General features: G+C 32.6%; 1 protein-coding gene across 1 annotated transcript in view; it reads right to left on the bottom strand.

Annotated features, from left to right (window-relative positions):
- Positions 1 to 19,573, bottom strand: part of LOC129225878 (transcription factor IIIB 90 kDa subunit-like) — a 35,657-nt gene that overhangs the window by 7,779 nt on the left and 8,305 nt on the right. The window contains exons 5-15 of the mRNA XM_054860407.1: positions 18,091 to 18,184; positions 15,816 to 15,936; positions 11,808 to 11,949; positions 11,427 to 11,717; positions 10,577 to 10,635; positions 8,925 to 9,006; positions 8,606 to 8,664; positions 8,177 to 8,475; positions 6,441 to 6,489; positions 1,442 to 1,550; positions 298 to 372 (exon numbers count right to left, since the gene is read on the bottom strand). Of these exons, the coding sequence (XP_054716382.1) occupies positions 298 to 372; positions 1,442 to 1,550; positions 6,441 to 6,489; positions 8,177 to 8,475; positions 8,606 to 8,664; positions 8,925 to 9,006; positions 10,577 to 10,635; positions 11,427 to 11,717; positions 11,808 to 11,949; positions 15,816 to 15,936; positions 18,091 to 18,184 (1,380 nt within the window). The remainder of the gene's footprint in view (positions 1 to 297; positions 373 to 1,441; positions 1,551 to 6,440; positions 6,490 to 8,176; positions 8,476 to 8,605; positions 8,665 to 8,924; positions 9,007 to 10,576; positions 10,636 to 11,426; positions 11,718 to 11,807; positions 11,950 to 15,815; positions 15,937 to 18,090; positions 18,185 to 19,573) is intronic.

Genomic DNA, 19,573 nt, shown 5'->3' with positions numbered 1-19,573 from the left:
CAAAAAACTGAAAAATTTCCCCCCTGTAAAGGACACACACAAGTTTGCAAACGAAATTGCACACACATGCTTCGAGTTTCTTGATTGGAAAAGAAACAAAAATAACAAAGTTAATCATGTTAATTGACAGTGAGGGGGTACTCGTACTCTGCCAGGTTTTAACACCACATAAAGTAATTTTTTGAAATGAGTTTATAGTTGAAACATAAATTTAACTGAAGCTTAGGATTTTTTGAAGAACTGCAGAGTGAAAAAATAAAAAAAACTATGGGGACAAAAAAACTGATGAAAACATACCTCTTCGAAATCCAAAAATACCTCCATCGTCTGACTCATATTCTTCTTCATCATCATCTTCTACAATTTCCTCATCTAAGCAACAAGAATAACACAATAAACATAAACTGATTCCATAAAACTTAAGCGTGCCCTTAACTCAAAATGTTACAATGTTGACACAGTGGGACAAATAGAAAAAAAATAATAACCAGAATATTATTTATTTATTATAATGAATTAATTAATTTTATGTTGAACTTATAATGAGTGTGCCTGTAACTCAAACCGTTAAGGACAAATGTTGATGCAGTAGAGCAAATGGGGGGGAAAAACAACCAGAAAATTATTCATGTTAATGAATTGACTATCACTTCTTTGCTCCAATGAGGAAATAATTCATAGTAAATATTGTATAGTGATAAGTAATAGGGTGCATCCTTAAGGAATTGAAAGCACATAAGAAAATTTAAGTAAACATTTTTTTTAGAACTTTAAATTTTTTTCTCAATTAAAGAGTCTTTTAGTGAAACTTACAGAATAGAAACTGGAGGGAGGTTTTTTTTTAAACTGATATTTTGCTTTTGGCTGGGGTGTTCACCTACGAGGGGTCATGGCACAGACTGTGCCATTGAAATTTTTAGGGGGGGGGGTATTTTGAGGGGTATTTCTCATTTTTTGGGGGTTCTTGTTTTGGGGGGTTGAAACATTTAGGGGGGATGCGCATTTGCTCCGGGGGCACCTCTGCTGTCGGGTGAATTGATTGCAGTTAAAAGTGACAAAAAAAATGAAGCTTTGTAAAAGGTCTAATTTTAAAATCTGAAGCTTTCTGAAAGAGCAGCAAAGCACACCCAATTTGCATTTGAATCGACCCCTGCTTAGGCATAACTTCTCATTGACATATTCCACTATTCAAATTTGTGATAATTGTTTCAATAATAAATAAAGCATAAACAAATACTCTATATCAGTGGTATTCAAACCCAGGGCTCCAGAAGGACATGCCTTACATCGTTTTGAAAGTATTTTTTAAACTTTTCTTAATATTGGTCTTTTAAATTAATTCAGTTATTTTATTGCATCACTTTCTAAATTTTTTTATGAATATGAAATTCATTTTATTTTAAATTATGCATTCATGGTTCAAATTAGAAAATAAAAATACCTGCTTCTGTATTCTGAACATCATCTAAAATGATAGTTTCCAAGGGAACATTTTCAGAGACCTCCTCCTTCACAATATCTGCAAGTTTTATCATTTTTCTTGGTGGTTCCTATGGAATAATTAAAAATACAAAAAAAAGTATTATTAATAAATTGATGAAAGGAGGTTTTAACAGTAAATTACCAAGAAATAATTAGTGGTGAAAAAGCTCTTTCCCCATGTAATGGGACCTTCCAATTGCCTTTCTAAAAGGTGCTGACTTTTGCTACAATTTTTGAATACACTAATTATGTGAACCTATTTTGAAGCTATCCTAACAAGAGCAAAGTTACATCTCCCTCAAGAGCACCCCCCCCCCACCCAAAAAAAAGAAGACATAAGTAGTAGAGTAGTAGTACAGAATAGTCATAAAAAAATTCAATAGCATCCCCCCCCCCTTCTCCCTTTGTGAGTATTCAGGGGCCAATCCAGGATTTTTTTCTCGCTACCTATTTTTGCGAAACTATTGCATCATTCTATTTTTGTGAAAGTTTTTTTTTTATCAGCATTGTTTTTGTGAACTTTTAGAGGCATAATAATTTTTGCAAAAGAGAAGTAGAACAAGTGAAATTTTAGTTCGAAAAAGTGTAAATGTCATCTAGTATTATTTTTAACAGGTTCCGTTTTTTGGGGAGGGGGGGGGGTGGAGCTAAAAACCTAAGAACAGTGGCGTACCGAAGGGGGGGCGGAGGGGGCGGTCCGCCCCAGGCCCCGCTTTGACATAGGCCCCCAAATTTCAATTTTTGGTTTTCACCAATATTGTCGCATATCTTAGTTTGAATGCTTAAACAAGTTGGCTTAATAAATCATATTTTTTTTAAAGACCAAATATTTGTTCAGGGATACAATCAATACCTCTTCGGGATCAATGGAGGGTTTATGATACCCAGGCCCCGCTTTGACATAGGCCCCAAAATTTTAATTCGTTTTCTTTTTCGCCAGACGTGCCTTATGTCATGGTTTAGATAAATAAAAAGTTGACTTTTTATGTAGAATGAATATTTTCTCAGTGACTCTTGCCTAAACAAAGAGAGGGCAAATTATGTCCCACAGGCCCCGCTTTGACATAAGCCCCGAAATTGTATCTTATTTTTTCCAGTAGATCTGTCATATACATCATGATTAGAAATATTAATCAGTTACCTATATATGCGAGTATATATCATAAATTTTGTTAAATATGACTTTTTTTCAGTGACTCGTCCTAGTGTACAAAGGTACATGAGCGCTTGGGCCACGAATTTAATGGGGGCCCCAAATTTATTTTTAAATTAACTAAACCTATAAAAATCATTTGCTTTTATTTTGTTAAGTGCTTTCAGCAAAGTTTTATGCATTTTTTTTTCAAACAATTTATAAAAAAAAAACTAATGCATAACAGATGCACGTTTATAATTTTTGATCATTACAGTATACAGCTAAAATATCTGTTTTATGTTTTGTTTTGTGTATTAAGACTACGATGGTCTAGTCTTAATTCATACACTACTAATCGGGGGAAATTACGCTCTTCGCTTTAGAAATCGGATTAGTTAGTTAAACCCACGCATACGCAAAATTTTTTTGTCTTAATTTCTGTCGAACATTAAATATTTTTAATTCTACCAGCAAAGCCGCGCGGAGCGTTTTCTCCAGGGCTGTGGAGTCGGAGTCGAAGTCGGAGTCGAAGAGTCGGAGTCAGATAGATTTTGGGGTAAGGGAGTCGGAGTCGAAGTTGTTCAAAAACATTCCGACTCCGACTCAAGGCTTCTTATTTTCTTTCCTTTTCACTGATTCTTCTTGCATTTTTTAAAAACTGACTACCAATTGGTTCGATTACATGTATAAAAAGATACTAATGTGAAAATAACAGCCGTTATGGCAATCAGCTAGCTTGAGTGCTTACCGAACTTTCTGTAGCCGTCCCCTAGTTTGCTTGCTTTTGAACTTAACTAATAGCAACTGTCAGCAAACGATTTTGTTGCCTAACATTTTCAATTAATCACTTTCAAATAAAAATAGAAATACAGTGTTTTGTTCGATCTCAGTTATAAAATAGTAAAAGAAATGTAACAAATTAGTAAGTCGAGGCCCGTAGCTAAGGTTAAAACGTTTAAGGGTGATTGGCAAATTCAAAAAAGTTATGCCGCGAAAGCACGAATCCAAAAGATCCGATGAAATAATCTCATGTTTTTTTTTTCTTTTTTAAGACTCTTTCTATAAGCTTGGTTCTCACTAAAAAGTATGGAACAAAATAAGTGTAAATGATTTCTTGATTACAACACTCAATAATAGCAGTTAATCTTAAAATCTTCATATTAAGGTTAATTTTAAAGCAGCCAATAAAATTTAAATTAAAAATTTAGCGAAGAAGAAATATAGGTATAGTAAAAGCTATTCGTATAAATTTGTATACCCCCGTATTTTGTGTAAAATTAGCTCCTGACGTATATGTGCCCTATTTTCGCTGAAATTTTATTGATGAAATATAATTTAAAATATATTCGCGAAAATTTTCAGAATTAAAATATTTATATTTTTTTTATAAACTCTGAAATTAACTTGTGGTGTCATCTACCAGATGGGTGTCACCCGGGGCAACCACGCCCTCTCAAGAACTGGGATTTAGAAAAAAAGCTTTTTTTCTCTCAAGTTACAGCTTTCAAAAATTGAAAGCACACGATTTGATCAATATCAATCTGTTAAACATTAAAGGGGGGGGGGGCAAATTACAGATAATCCTTTTCAAATTTTTTAAAAGGGATTTTTAAGTCATCTCACTTTTTAACTCGTAACTATTGGAAAATTTGATTTTTAAATTGAATTTCTAACGTTGTATGCGTCTTAAGTTTACAATAAAAAACAAAATGTGAAATTTTCATAAAAAGGAATTAATATTTAAATCTCTTTTTAGAGGTTTCTCCCCTTCCCCTGAAGGGAGAGAGGGAGTTGAAAAAATAAAATTGAAAATATAAAATAAATACGGAGTCGGAGTCGGGCGTTTCAAAATCCAGGAGTCGGAGTCGGGGTCGGAGTCGGCCATTTTCCTTCCGACTCCGCAGCCCTGGTTTTCTCCACTTCAATCAAACGCACCAGGCAAGTATAGGGTCACACCAGAGTTTTTTTGTCTGAAGAACATAAAGAGCGTTTTTTTTTTTTTTTTTTCGTGAGTGAGACCTAGCACAATAGTTTTATTTAGACTGTGAACGTGTGAATTTTATCCTTATTTAGGTAAGCATGTTTTAAAAATATTTTTCTCCGAGATTAGGTGATGTTATCAGGTAAAAAGTTCCCTGGTGTGTCTTACTCAAAGGAATAGTAAAGGGTTTTTTTCTGTAAAAGCCAATTTTTATCCTAAAATTAATTAAATCTGGAATGCCTAAACGTTTCTGTTCACTGTACTTGGATGTTCAGATGCAATAAATTTTTAAGATACAATATAATTTTAGGACTTTTTTCTGTTTTTGATATTTTCTGACAAAGCACAATTTTATTAAAAATATAGTATTTACTTAATTTTACTTAAAACCATGTGTTTTGCCGTGGTATTTACAACAGTGTCCGAAATCAAACCAACACTACTGAAATATGTAAAAATGTACCACTTAAAATAATTATTGTAATATATGGTACGTACACATAGTTTGAGAAACTTCAGTTTTAATACCAGGTAGGCCCCCATTTCGAGTAGCGCCCCAGGCCCCCATCTGTCTTGGTACGCCACTGCCTAAGAAGTACCAAAAATACCATTGTAATTCCAGCTTAATGGGCTATGTACTGTGTACAATATTCGAAATTATGAGAAAAACGGTTCCCCAAAACATGTTAAAAGATTGCGATAATCTTGCATAAATACACTTTGGTGATGAGAAACAGCTAAAAATTAGTTAAAATACCACAAAAAGGTTGCTATTTAAGCGATTGTTCATATAAACCTGCTTAGAATTTTATTTTATGAGTAAATTTTGTTCTAAACAAAGAAACAAATTTTATGTTTTAAAATGCGAATTTTTTTGAAATTTTCGATGTTTTTGTGAAGTTACTGATTTTATTACTTGATTTTTGTGAAAGTACCTATTTCAAAACAAGATTTTTGTGAAGGTACCGAAAAACGGTAGCAAAATCAGCCTGTATTGGACCCTGGTATTCCTGTAAAAAGCCAACTGTCAGGTCAAGCAACTCAAAGAAAGGGACAAATGTAGCCATGGGGGAAAGTTGTAAGAGAGCAATATTTTAAATTATAGGCAGCTTTAAAAAAAATTAAAAATTTTACTTTGTCATTTAAATCAATGTAAAAAGAGTTTTGAAGAAGATGAAATGAGTAAGGAACACAGGATTGCTTAAAGATACAAGATAAACTGCAATTCAGTTCACATGTGTGTGTGTGTAGTTGTTATAATATAATTACGTTATTCGGTAACCAAGTGCAAACTTCAAGGCTATTTATTTCTTTTTAAAAATTTTTGCTGTCTTCAAGTGGTTAAATATTTACTGGATATATTGTTCTGGAATAGTGCATAGACTACTATTAAAGTTCAGTAAATATTTAAAGTAAAGTGCATGCAACTAAAAAAAAAAAAATCAAGATTATGACGTAGATCAGCAGTTGAAGGGAATGCTGACTATCTTCTCGACCTCCAAGAACTGCTGTTGTATCTAGCTATATATCAGGGGTTGATTCTTAAACTTTCCAGCAACAGAACGCTAATAGAATTATGAGTCGAGATCAATTTCATATGAAAGGGAAAATAATATTTTAGTAAAGCATGACGTTTCGGCAAGAAATCAACCCAATTGGACATGAAGATTTCTACAGCTATTCATGCGTGTCAGTGTTGATTATTACTTTTTACTTTAGGTGTCGCTACCCATGTTATCATCTAACTTTAAACATATCGGATCAATTCTCTGTTCATTTGCATTCACTTCTTAATCTACTTCATAAATTAATTTTGAAACACTGAAAAATAAGAAATTTCACCTCCATAAGCTCATTTTCTTCAGCTATTGCGGCCATCATCTCCTTTTTCCTACAAAATGAAACAACATATTAACAACAATTTTTATGACACATCATTTAAATAAATGTTAAAGTTCATTGCCTGATAACGAACACTACATTGGCATTGAAATATAAGTTAATAAATCGGATAATCTTGTTAATCTGGAAAAATGAATGAAGCAATCTAATTTCAATAAATTTCGGACTAGGAGGTCTTTGAAACCATTAGAATAGTGAAAAAGCAGTCAAATAGTGACCATCAAAAAAACATAATCATGCCCTTCTTATGTTACTCAGACTGAATACAACTTAAAAGCAGATCAGTAACATTTACTAAGTTTTAAAAAAAATTGATTTAGATGGGCATATTTAATTCATAACTCAGTCAAAAGATAATAGTCAATATTTGCATAGGCCATTTTCTGAACTTTAAAATGGCTAAAAAGCTAGAGAGGTGGAGGAATCTGAAAATCTATTTTAAACACCACATTTCCGGCTGAGGTTGTGCTGCAAACACATTTTGTAAAATGAAAAGAACACTGATATTATTAATTATAGTAACCTTGCAAGCAAGAGGGCAGCAACTATTTCCTTTGAAGTCAAATGAACTGAAAAATTTGAAAAAGGTGCAAGGCCGTGACCAAAGGGAGGGTTTTAGGGGTTAATTGAAAAAAAGAATAACTAAACTAATTTTATTAATTAACTGTGTATTCATAATTTTTTCCCATCTTGGAACCTTTTCCTGAATTGTAGGATTTTTATGTCTCACACCCCGTTTTCAGCTAAATAAAGTTTTGTTTGTGAAATTAGATAATGAAAAAATGACCAAATAGTCTGGCAAATGCTAGGCATTATGAGAAAAATATTACTATTCATTATAATGTGTGGTGTTACAGGGGTGCCCACAGGGGAAAATGATGGCAAAGTCATCAAAATTTTTGGGGGATTTTTTTAATTTTTCATTTATTTAAATTTATTATTAGATTTATTTAAATTGATTATTTGATTTATTTTTAATTTAAATTATTTTTTTTATTTTATTGTTTATATTTTTTTCATTTATTTATTTAGTATGTGTGTATGCCATTGGTGTAGCACAGAACTTTTCTAATAAAATATTAATAATAATAATTAAAAAAAAATAATCAAAAATATTTTAAAAAAATAAATAAAATTAAAAAAGAGAGCTAAAAAATAAAAAATGGAGAGGGTTGAGAAAAATTGGGGAGGGGGGATTTGTGCCATTGAACTTGGGAGGGGGGATGGGCACACCTGGAGTGTTAGATGAATTTGTTGCTTCACATATAGCAGAAGAATATTTTTCTAGGAAATAGCAAAAAAAAAATACATGTACCCCTTTGGTATAAAATTTCTATTTTTAATATACTCCCGTCTTGTATAGTTGGATATAATAAAAATTTACATAAAGGGTAGTTGAAAAATGTGTGTACATAAATAACAATCAAAAAACTGTTCAACAAAAGTTGACAAAGTGAAATGAATTTTTTAGTACACTTGGTTAGGTTTTTTTCGTTTGGTTTTTTCTGACAATGTACTTAGGAAGACAAAAATAGCTTAAACCCCTCTCTTTTTTAAATCCTGGGCACAAGCGCGAAACAATGCCAAATTAACCAACATTGTCCCAAGTTCTCTACCAATAAACATTTTCTAGGGAAAAAAAAAATACTCAAAAATTATTTTCTGCAACTTCTCACCTCGTATTGCCAATGATATCAGACATGCCTTTCCTGATGTTGGATGGAACGGTGGGGCGTGGTTTGGGCTTGGCCTTGACCTTCCTCCTCAACGGTGGGACTATTTCTTCCACCACATTTTCAGCCACCACAGCTTCCTCGGTGGTGGTGGTCTCCACGGGTCCAATTTCCGGGTTGAGGTTCCTCAAAACGTCGTAATTCAATTTGAAAGATAATTTCTTTTGTTGCAGCATTTTTTCAATGGCTTCCCCGGCAGTGCTCGCTTGGATTCGCCCCCTTTTCTGGCTGCGACGCCTTTTCTGTAATAGGATGAACAATGGATGGGATTTTTATTTTCCTTTTTGCGACTAAAAAGCTGGGGCTGTTTCAATACCTTGAAAAACTTGATTTTAAGTAAAAAAACTGTAAAAGCATTGAGAAAATAAACACCTTTTTATCAGGTTTGTTAGCATTTTCTTCTTCTTCTTTAGCTCTTCTTTCCTCCCTCTCTATAAGTAAACAAAATTGAAATCACGTTATACAAACAATATATATTTTTTTTAATAACAAAATAAATTTTTTAAGAGATTTAAATAATGAGAGAATATCAAATTCTCTTATAAAAATTTAATAAGAGAAAATTTTAGACATAAAAATTCTCTTATTAAATTTTTATATCTAAAAATTTAATAAGAGATTTTTAATAATTTGTTTATTTTAAATGATTTTTTTTTCCCAAAATCAACAAAACTATAAGTTACACAAATACCTTTCATTTCTTGCAAATAATCAGCATTATACTTGTGCCAAAATTGGTCTTTTCTTTCATACTCATATGGCTCCATGAGATACTAAAAAAAATTAACGAAATATTTTTATCTCATCATTCAAAACAAGTTCAAATACAAACTAATATTGAAAAAGACATAAACTACTGTTTTTGAATGAAGGAAATAATATCATTTGATATTTTAAAACCATTTGAAGACAGGGATTCCTTAAAAAGTTGCTTTAAATGCAGGCATTAAACCAAATAAAAGGAATTTTAAAGAAAAGGCAACTATCTTAAATGTTAACATCTTTACAAATAAATTTTAAAAAAGAAAATCTCAGTAAGCTTTAAACAACTTAAGTATTTCACTAACTAATTATCATTTTTATAAACGTGAGTAACAAAATCGGGACACGTAAGTTGCTAAGCATTTTGCATGCATATAATTAGGGATCACAAAAAAAAAAAAGCAAACTATAGCCACAATAAGGTTTTTTTTTTTTTTTTTTGCATTGAAAAGGGGCGTTTCTCCCTGAAATTTGGTTGTAATATATTTTGAACTTTGTATATAACAATGTTGCTTTCATTTTTATTCTCACATTAGGATAAATCTTAATCATACTCAGGTTCATGTTTACAAATGCATCAGAATGCACAATTCATAAAAAACCTGCTCTGACAAAAAATTTACGTAAATTCTTTTTAATCGGTAATAAATACCCTTTTTTTAGAAACTTACATCTTTTTACATGCCATTTTTAGGCCCTTTGAAATACAAAAGTGCATACATCTTACGTTAATAAATAAAAATTGAAATGCAGGTCAAAAACTAATAACTACAAACTGTTTATGTACCAGGGGTGCCTAAGAGAGGGGTTTATGAAGGAGACTGAGCCATTGAAATGTTTAGGGTGGAATTTTAAAAGGTTTTTTGATCCCATTTGGGAGGGGTGCTTTGTAGTAACTGATGGGGGTAACATAGTAGTAATCCATGAGAAGAATAGAAATTAAACAAAAAAAAAAAAAAAGACATGCATCAAAAACACACACTGCCTTTTGCATCAAAGTAACCCAACATTCCATAAAGGCAAGGCAGTTAACAGATTTGCTTTTTTGTCCCAAAAAGTTTCCTGCTTACACTTTGTATGCTATGCATGCTAAAAAAGATGATTAAAATGAGTTTATAAAGGAAAAAAATCCGACTACTACAGACCCATTGACCTAGAGTTCATTAGAAGAAATATTTAGTCATTGTTTAGAATGCTAGTACTCAACTAAAGCTATGTACAAAAATATCCTAAATATACAGCATTTTAGAAAACTCTTTATTTTCTTTACAATTTTATGTATTGATGAATATTTAGTTCCGAAACATTCTAAAAAACCAAGTCCCTTATTTTCTGACATCAAGGCTTCAACTTTTTTCAAATGCTGCCATCTTATTTTATTTTTAGATTTAAAAAAAAGTTTTAAATTGCTTAACTGTTTAATAATGCTTTTCATAAATAATTTTAACATAAAATGTTGATTTTTAAGAGCCTTATTACATGTAGATAAAATAAGAAAAAATGACAGAGTTTTTAAAATATTTTTTTTTCATGAAATTAATTTAATTTTAACTTCATTCTTTTAGATGCAATAAAACTTACATTATCTAATTCATCATCATCTAAGCCAGTTAAATCTAGGGTATCATCAGGTACATCACCTGTAAAAGAAAAAAAAAGAGAATGGTATATAAATTCATCTCGATCTTGTTAAGATTTGAATACAAAAGTTATTTATAAAATATTGTTTATACAAAACACTTTTGTTTGCATTGTATATTATTTATATGACTGTTTTAACTATGTTTTCCCTACAATACCTTGTAAATTTTTTATGTGACTATTTCAACCATTATGACCGATATTTAAACTTCCAGCAGTTCATTTTTCGTCCAGGCCACTAGTTTTAGTGCACTCGTTAACAAGGAAATAGTCCATATAATTTAAACATTTGATAAAAGTATTTTCCAATATAAAAAAACAAAAATAAAATGACTTAAGGGCGATGGTATAGGTTCCAGTACCGATACAATATTATGGTAAAAACTGGGAGCACACAAGTGCAAAGATAGCAAACCCTCTCAGAAAACCTCACAACCAAAAATTAGGTGCTTTCATCGCACTATGTCTTTAAATGGAAAGGTTGTGCCATACAGGGGTGCCCCAAACTTAAATTTTTGGGAGGGCAGAAATTCTTAATTTGCCAAAAGGAACAACCCCAAAATTTTGTCGAATGATAATAATTTTGCCGAACGGAATTTGCTGAATAAGGACATACTTGGGAGGTTACTGTGACCTCCCATCGGGGCGCCCCAAGCGGCCCCATAAGGGGAGGGAGAAAATGCACTTTCAAAAAAGTATTTTGAAAGCAAAACCATGAAATTAGTCATCTCCTGGGGGCCTCATATCACCGCCAGTGAACAGAAAATTAAACAACTGAACAAACACTCACTTGACTTCTCTGGTATCCTCATGCACTCTTCGATGCTCTCCTTCAGGCCGATGCTTTCAGCGGTGGGTTCGGGGCCCTTTTCTGGGACATTGGACGATGGACAGAGGATGCCTTCTCCTATGGATTCACTCTCCCTCATCAGGATGGGCGCCAACTCCGAATTCTCGCCGGAATTGGATTCGACCTCTGGATCCACGACCTCTCTGATGGAGTCTGCGGTATTGCTGGCCACCAGCAAGTCCACGTTGCAAGACGGACTCATGGGAACTTCCTGCCTGGGAGTGTTTTGGTCTAAGTGGAAAGGGACAGTCGGAATTAGCAACATCATCGCATTTATTTCTACACGAAATTACAAATGCATCACAAAAGTAATATACTTACCATTAGATTTATCCAAGCCACTCAATTTCGCCAATTTGGAATATCTACCCTTTGGTTGTGAAACGGATATTGCCTGTTCTATCACTTTTTGAATCTCTTCTACCTGTTGTTTTATTTCCTTCAACTTGCTCTCATCTTCCAACTAAAATACGTTTAAATCGTGCATTCTGTTAAATGGGTTAACTCAAAATACTTACAAAGAAAAGGTTGCAAAATTTAAACATAGCAAACAAAGTCATAAATCAAGCTAACACCATGCATCATCCACTAGTGTCTTTCAGCTCATCTGCCAGCATTATTAAATCAGATACACTTACTAAACTGAGGGGGAGCATCCTGTTCATGGGAAATCATAAAAATACAATAGCAGAATTCTCAGATTTTATATGCTTGATAGCTAGAAACCATTCTCTTATATACTGCTGCGCTAAGCCAAAAAGTCAAATCTGCAGCCGAGTTCAAAATGAATGATTGCTGTTTAAAGTTGTGTGTCTCCATGCATTTGACTCGGATTTTTTTTTTGGAAGGTATTTCCCACTGACAAATGATCCTTGTGGCACATTTGAAATATGTGGCAAAGAACCACCAGGTGACCCAGAGGCGTAGCTAGACCCCGACTTTCGGGGAGAGGGGGGGTTACTTCATTTATGTATGTGTGTGTGTGTGTAATTTTTTTTAGTATTAAAAAAAATAAGAGGGAGGTGAATCTTGCATACTTTGGAATGGGGTGCCCCAATTCCGATACTTGTGTCAAACAAAAGCAAAGAAATTTTTTTTTAATTTTTTTTTAAATGTTATAGAAAATTCCACTTTTTTTTCTTTTCCCTCCATTTAATTTAAAGTGAAATTTTCTTGCAACTTTCTTGTCAAAACCAGTCTATCCAAATCAGGGGGAAGTCAAATATCTGATGAGCGTGTTCCGTTCATTTCAGTGTGACTGCTTAATTTAGAGGCTAACACACATCTACAAAAGTTGCCATCCGTGAAAGCTAAAAGATACTTTCATTTCCGCCGTAAACTGGATGTTTGACTTTCAATCTCATCGGCGGTAAGACTATAAAGACTTTTTTTACTAACTTGGTTTGCACTAAAAGTATGAAATAAAATTAAAAAAGACTTCTTGAATTATGACCCGCAAAAAATGTAATTGCTTTTCATATCGTTATATTTATATGCTGCTTTTTATGTATTTACATTTATGCTAATTCTAAAGCAATTAATAAAACTTGAATAAAAAAAAGTTAGGGAAGAAATATAGGCCGTAGAAAGTTATTCGCTCAAATGCATACCATCTGTTCTCTCGAGTCTCTATTTTTAATTTTATTAGCTGCTTTAGAATTTACATAAATATCTATTAGAGAGAGCAACAACAATTTTCGAGTATATAAACAGAAATCTTTTTTATTTCTACTTTTTAATGCGAACCAAGCTAATAGAAATAATCTAGATTCATTTCGTTTTTAAACATTTTATTCATGTAATGCTATGCAGTTTTTTTTCTGAATTAAAATAAAATTACCTTCAGAAGGGTCCGATGGGACTAATGCTGCTTTGCAGACTGTACTTCGTTTTCTTCAGACGACGTTAACTTTTAGAGCAATCCTTTTCGTCATTTTAATTTTTTTCTTTGGGTTAAAAAAGCTTGTTATCGGTTTTGCTCGCTTCATTATGCAACAACTTTCACTTAGAATGTACTATTTTAAACAGACTGTACCTTTCCAAAAGAATACGCAGTAAATATTGGCTGAAAAACCAATGTGACTGCAATGGATACTCTGGTTAGCAAAGGTCGTTTTGACCATGACCTAGGACACACACAAGGCCAGACCAACAAAAACCTCTATCGTCTCGAATTCCGGTTTTGCTATCATTTTTGAATTCGAAGCCCAATGATCTTTAAAGCAGCAAACAAAAACATTTTCTTCAACTCAGAAACAGAGGAATTGTCTTCAAGAGCTGAGGAGGCAGTGGAAAAAAGGGAGAAATGCGTTCCACGAATAGGCTTTCCAGGAAGATTAACCAAATGACAGTCGTTTTGCGCACTTTCTTGGAAGAAAAGTAAAGGGGTGAAATTCACAGGTTTGACATGTAAAATGAACATTTCCAAGTTCATGGTCATTCAAATTAAAAGCCATTTCGCTCTGTTATCTGTATTAGTACTGTTCTTTGGTTGCTCTCTTTCTTAAAATTATGGTTCCTTAGAAAACCGAAATGATTGGAGTGAAAAGAAAGTATAAGCTTTTTTCAAGTGATGAAAAAAGGAAAACCGTAGAATACTGGCCAAGTTAGATTTGCAGCAATTGCTAACCTCAAGAGGATAAATAATGAATCCAAAAAAAAAAAAAAAATCAGGGACCAAAAAGGAATAAAAGACTTTTTCTTGAAAAAGATATGCTTAAAGTTTCTTTTGCTGTCAAAATGATTCCTTAAACTCGCAATAAAGCACTTAATAATGTAGTAATAGAATAAATACCTAACAAAACTAATAAAGAGGAGTTTTAATCAAGAGCCCATATTGTCTTCAGTATCGATTTCAAATTTTCACCATCATATTTCAAATTTCTATAAAAAGTTTTTTAAAGCCCCCCGTATCTCAAAACCTCTTTATCTCGATTTTTTTCTTTAATGTGAAATTCGAAATATACAGATTCGACTGTACGCAATATTCCCACTGCGCGGCTCATAAAATTAAACATATTTAACAATTTGCAGAATCTAGGACAAAGAAAGGCTGCATATACGTGGATTTAACAAATCAATCTCATTTCTAAAGCAAAGTGTCAAATTTCACTCAATTTTCAAATTGTCGCATCAGAGGGAGGCGTGTTTATACTTGAGGGTCACTCATGGAGCAGATTTTCAATGGCATTGGGGGGGGGAGAGCGAAGTGAATTTTTGATATTTGTTACTCAGAAAAAAAAAGTCGTTTTGATTTTTTTTTCTTTCTCTTCTCTCTTCTTTTTCTCTTTTTTTTTGAGACTAACGTTTCGGGGGGGGGGTTGTCCCCAAACCCCCCCTTAGCTACGTCCCTGAGGTGACCGGAACTCAATTTTGATAAGAAGTGCAGAAACTACTTTTAATTGGACAAAAGCTTTATTGTACAAGCATGCTTATCTGGTTTCCGTTGAAAAAAAAGCACAAAAAAAAAAAAAATCTCATTCCAACATTTCCCTTTCAATCCTTAACGAGTTTCTTCAAATATATCGAAAAATTATTTCTGCAGATACTGCCGTTTACCTGCCCATGGTAGTATAGTTCTTCGTGTTCAAAATATCCTGTATGTTCACATGTGGTTCTTATTGTTTCTTTAAACTTTTTATCATCTAATAACTCCTTTCAATGTAAATACTTAACTTTTGGAAGCACAAAATCTGCAAGTATTCGTTTTTGAGTATTTTCTAGGGAACAGTTGAAATTCAGCTTTGTACATTCTATAGGAATGAACAGTTATGCTCAGACATTCTAATGGACATTAAAATAATATTGAATCTATGAAATAGTATTAGAGACTTGATGCATGTGTCGCTGCATAACGAGAGGAATGATTGCACTACAAATCAGGGGTGTCCACAGGGGGGGGGGATTATGGCGCAAGTTGGTGCTATTAAAATTTTTCGGGAGAATTTTCATTTATTTATTTTAATTTATTTATCAATTTATTTTTAATTTAAATCATTTATTTTATCCTGTTTATATTTTATTTCATTTATTTATTTAGTTTGTGTGTGTGTTTGTGTATGTGGTATGTCATTGGCGTGGCACAGAACTTTTCTAATAAAATAATAATAATTAAAAATAAATAAATAAATAAAAAATATTTTTAAAAAATTTAATTAAAAAAGAAAGCTAAAAAATTAAAAAGGAAAAGAGAGTTGAGAAAATTGGGGGGGGGGGGGATTTGCGCCATTGAACTTGGGAGGAGGGCACCCTTGCTACCAATACACAGTGTAGTAATACAAAGTGAAGTGACATTTCGAAAAATTACAATTTAGGGAAATAATAGAATACCTCATGCAGTTTCTTTCTTGCATTTTTAAATGCAGGTGGATCTTGTTCCTCTTCTAAATCAATGGTCATAAATTCGTCGAGAGTTAAGCGACTTGATGGAGTTTCACTGAACTCAGTGAGTCTAAACAAAATATTTTAAAAATTAGCACATTGAAGGCTGGAAAAAAAACAGATTTTATTTTCACAAGATAAAGAACATTTAAAGTGTTCGTTTACCATTTAAGCGATTCCACAATGGGGGTCATGGCACAGATAGTGCTGAAGTTGTGCCATTAATGCAGACAGACACTATCCCCCACAATATTTGTTTTCTTTATTTTTTTTTAAATACAAATGGAATATTAATTGGTTCAAAACAGGGTTCGGTAAACGGGCGGGTTTTTTTGGGTGGTCCCACTTGAAAAACCCATTATCTCGGTGAAGTGGGTTTTTTCACAATTTACTCCACATCCAAGTACTTACTTCAGAAACATACAAAATATTACATCTATATTGATCAGTAACAACTCTAGATATTGAAAAAATTTTTCAAAAAGTAGAAATTCAACTTTTTTTCAGAATTTGAAAAAAAAAAATAATAATAATAATTTAGCAAGCTCCTCCTGTTAAAAATTGGTTTACAATTGCAAAAAAAAATATATATATATATATTTCATTAAGGTATCTGGTATACAAATAAGTTTTAGAAGATTTTTTTTTCAAGTTTGACACTTTATTGTGAAAAAATGGTTTCATGTTCAGTTTTCAAATCATTGTCCTTCGTTAGTCACTACCTTTTCCGATCTTTCTAGCAATTTTCGGATGCGTACTCGAAAAAACGATGCGTCTTTTGATGCAATCCACGAATCGATCCAATTTTGCACTAATTCAAAAGAGCAGAAGTGCTGATCCTCAAAAGCATGTGTCTTGGACGAAAACAAATAGTAGTCGGAAGGGGCAATGTCTGGGCTATACAGCGGGTGGGGTAGGATTGCTCATTTCAGGGTATCGAGGTATTTTTTGACCGGCGGCGCAACATGTGGCCGAGCGTTATCATGTTGCAAATTACCTTGTCATGTCTATCCTTATATTGAAGCCGATTTTCCCACAGCGCTCGGCTCAAACGCATCAATTTAGTTCCATAAAGTTGTTTGGCACCAGTCTTTGTCCAATTTAGCCTCCAATTCGGCATCTTCAAACTTTTGTGGCTGTCCATCGTGCTCTTTGTCATTGATATCAAAATCACTTCCAAAATGTCTATACCAAAACTCACATGTGGAAATCGATGAAGCATGTTCCCCATAAGCTTCTTGCAGCATTCGATTGCCTTCAGTCGCACTTTTGTTCAAATGGAAGCAGAAAATTGAACTTTCCTGCAAATTGGGTTTTGTTGGCATTAAAGTTGACATATTCAGAGCACACGAAAACTATGTTGTTTCCACTTCAGCGAAAAGTCACATACTGAAAATGAAAGCCTAACGATGAGGTTATAAAATAAAGTTAGTGGCAACATTGTCCATTTCGATTTAATACCCGTGACGCCACCTCTTGAAAATCTTTTAAAATTTATTTGTACATCAGATATATCTTTTTACTACAATAAACTGTAATAAAGTTCAAAAATGTACGGAGGATAATATTTCTTCCCTTACAAGTATAAAAATTCAAGTCAGAAATGAACATTTATGCTCATAAATGTATGCATTGCTGACAAAAGATAAATATATTTTTTTACTACGTCCATGAAAAAAAAAGTGAACAGACAGTAAAAGTAGTGAATAACTAACTCAGACAGTGCACTGTTAAAATTTTTGTTAATACACCTGATTACCTTTTATAGGAAATGTTTTATGATTCCTCCACCTTACTACAAAAAACAAACTTTTTGCCAAAATTAAAATCATACAACTCAAACCTTATAATTCTTCACTCCAAAAATCAACATTTAAAAGGTAAAAGCTGCTACATAGACTGGAGAACTTCTTTTTTAAATAATGTACTCTAATTTTTATAAACAACACTGAAAATGTATCAGTTATTTAACACATAAAATCCTTAATTTACAATTTATTTTGAAGCATTTGCATTCCTTTTTTTCATTTCAAAAATATTGTACTAATCAGAGAGGCAGTTTGTATCAGCCATATTTTATATGAAAAAAATAGAATTATTTAACAATCCTTTCTCATATAATAACAGTTTTTCTTTTTTTGGGAAGCATAATAGCATAGTTCAAAAGAAAATTTCGTAAGTAAAAAAAATCCAATCTTAACAAATTCTGATTCAAGAAACATACCTTTTCCTAACAGTTGCTTGGCATACTTTCACCACTTTGATTACATCTTCTACAGTCCTGTTGAAATTGTGTAACCGTGCAGCAACAAGCAAAGCTGTAAGATGTAAATATCTATTTAAACATAAGAATTGGATAAATCCTTTGCATAAATTTTAAAAAAAAAATGAAAAAGACTTGAAATCTTCAGTTCATGTACTCATTTAAATAACAAAAAGTCACAAGCAATACACAGAATCGTAAGAAATTTTAAAAGGCAGATTTTCAATTCAATAGAAACTATCATGTCTCTAAAACAAAACTTTAACTACACAAGCTGGCAGTTACCTTGTGCACTAATTCCAGACTAATCTTATTTTGCATTAAATTGTGTTGCTTGTTTTAAATTCAAATGCATTCAAAATTATTACTAGTCATTAATAACAGTTCAATAAAATTTTCATCTCCAAAATCTATTTTGCTTATTTTAAGAAGATCTCCATATCAATTTGTCCAATTTCTTTAGCAACCCCCCCTCCAAATAACTTTCTCGCTACGCCACTGATTGGACCTCATCCGAAATGAAATCCTGGCTACGCCACTGTTCACCACAGGGAATAGAATCGAAACAAAAAATGAATAAATAAATAAGGGGAAATAAATAAGAATTCATAACTGAAATAATAGCATGGTGATTGAATATATTTAACTTTTTATGCAAGTTACAAAAACAAAAAGCCTTCTCTTAACCATTCATCACTTGGACCTAAAAGTGTAAAAGTTAAGCAGAACAATGAAAATTGAGGACTAATTTCATACACTCTAGATTAAATTATCATGAAATTCAAGAAACAGTTGACCCTCGTTTATCGCGGTTAATTCGTTCCAGACTTCACCGCGATAGCTGAATTTCCGCGAAGTAGGATTCTGTATTTATAAACCGAATATTCTACTAATTAGAGGGCATAAAACTTACTGACGACAATTTAAATAGGTTTTTAACATAGTTAGAGCCCCCTAGACATGAAACAGCACACATATCCAACATTAACAATACCATTTGTATTAATATATTGCACAAAATATGAGAAAACGAGATATATTAGACGGAATCGATATCACATTAAATCATTGGGAAATTAAGTACACACATACACACATGAAGTTCTTACACACTACTACTAACCTATGAAAACAGCTCAACTTCAACTTGTTCAATGATGAATTAATTTCCAGTTAGTGCGACCGTATGTGCCTCCTTTCTTCTTCTACATTTATCCTCATCAAAGGTATTACGCATACAGCTTAAAAAGCTAGTACGTTGTTGAACACCATTAGAGATGTATTTATCCCCTAGTAATAATACAGTGATTTATACTTTGCAGTTAGCGTTTAAAGTTAAATTGAGATAAACTTTCTTCGGCGATTTTAAACCTCCACTCCCTCAACTAGTACAACTACAGTCCTTAAGAAGAACTTACCTTACTTAAAAGACATAATTTGTAAT

The sequence above is a fragment of the Uloborus diversus genome, chromosome 7, assembly GCF_026930045.1.
Source record: "Uloborus diversus isolate 005 chromosome 7, Udiv.v.3.1, whole genome shotgun sequence".
Lineage (NCBI taxonomy): Eukaryota > Metazoa > Arthropoda > Arachnida > Araneae > Uloboridae > Uloborus > Uloborus diversus.
This window is presented reverse-complemented; position numbering and strand designations above follow the sequence as displayed.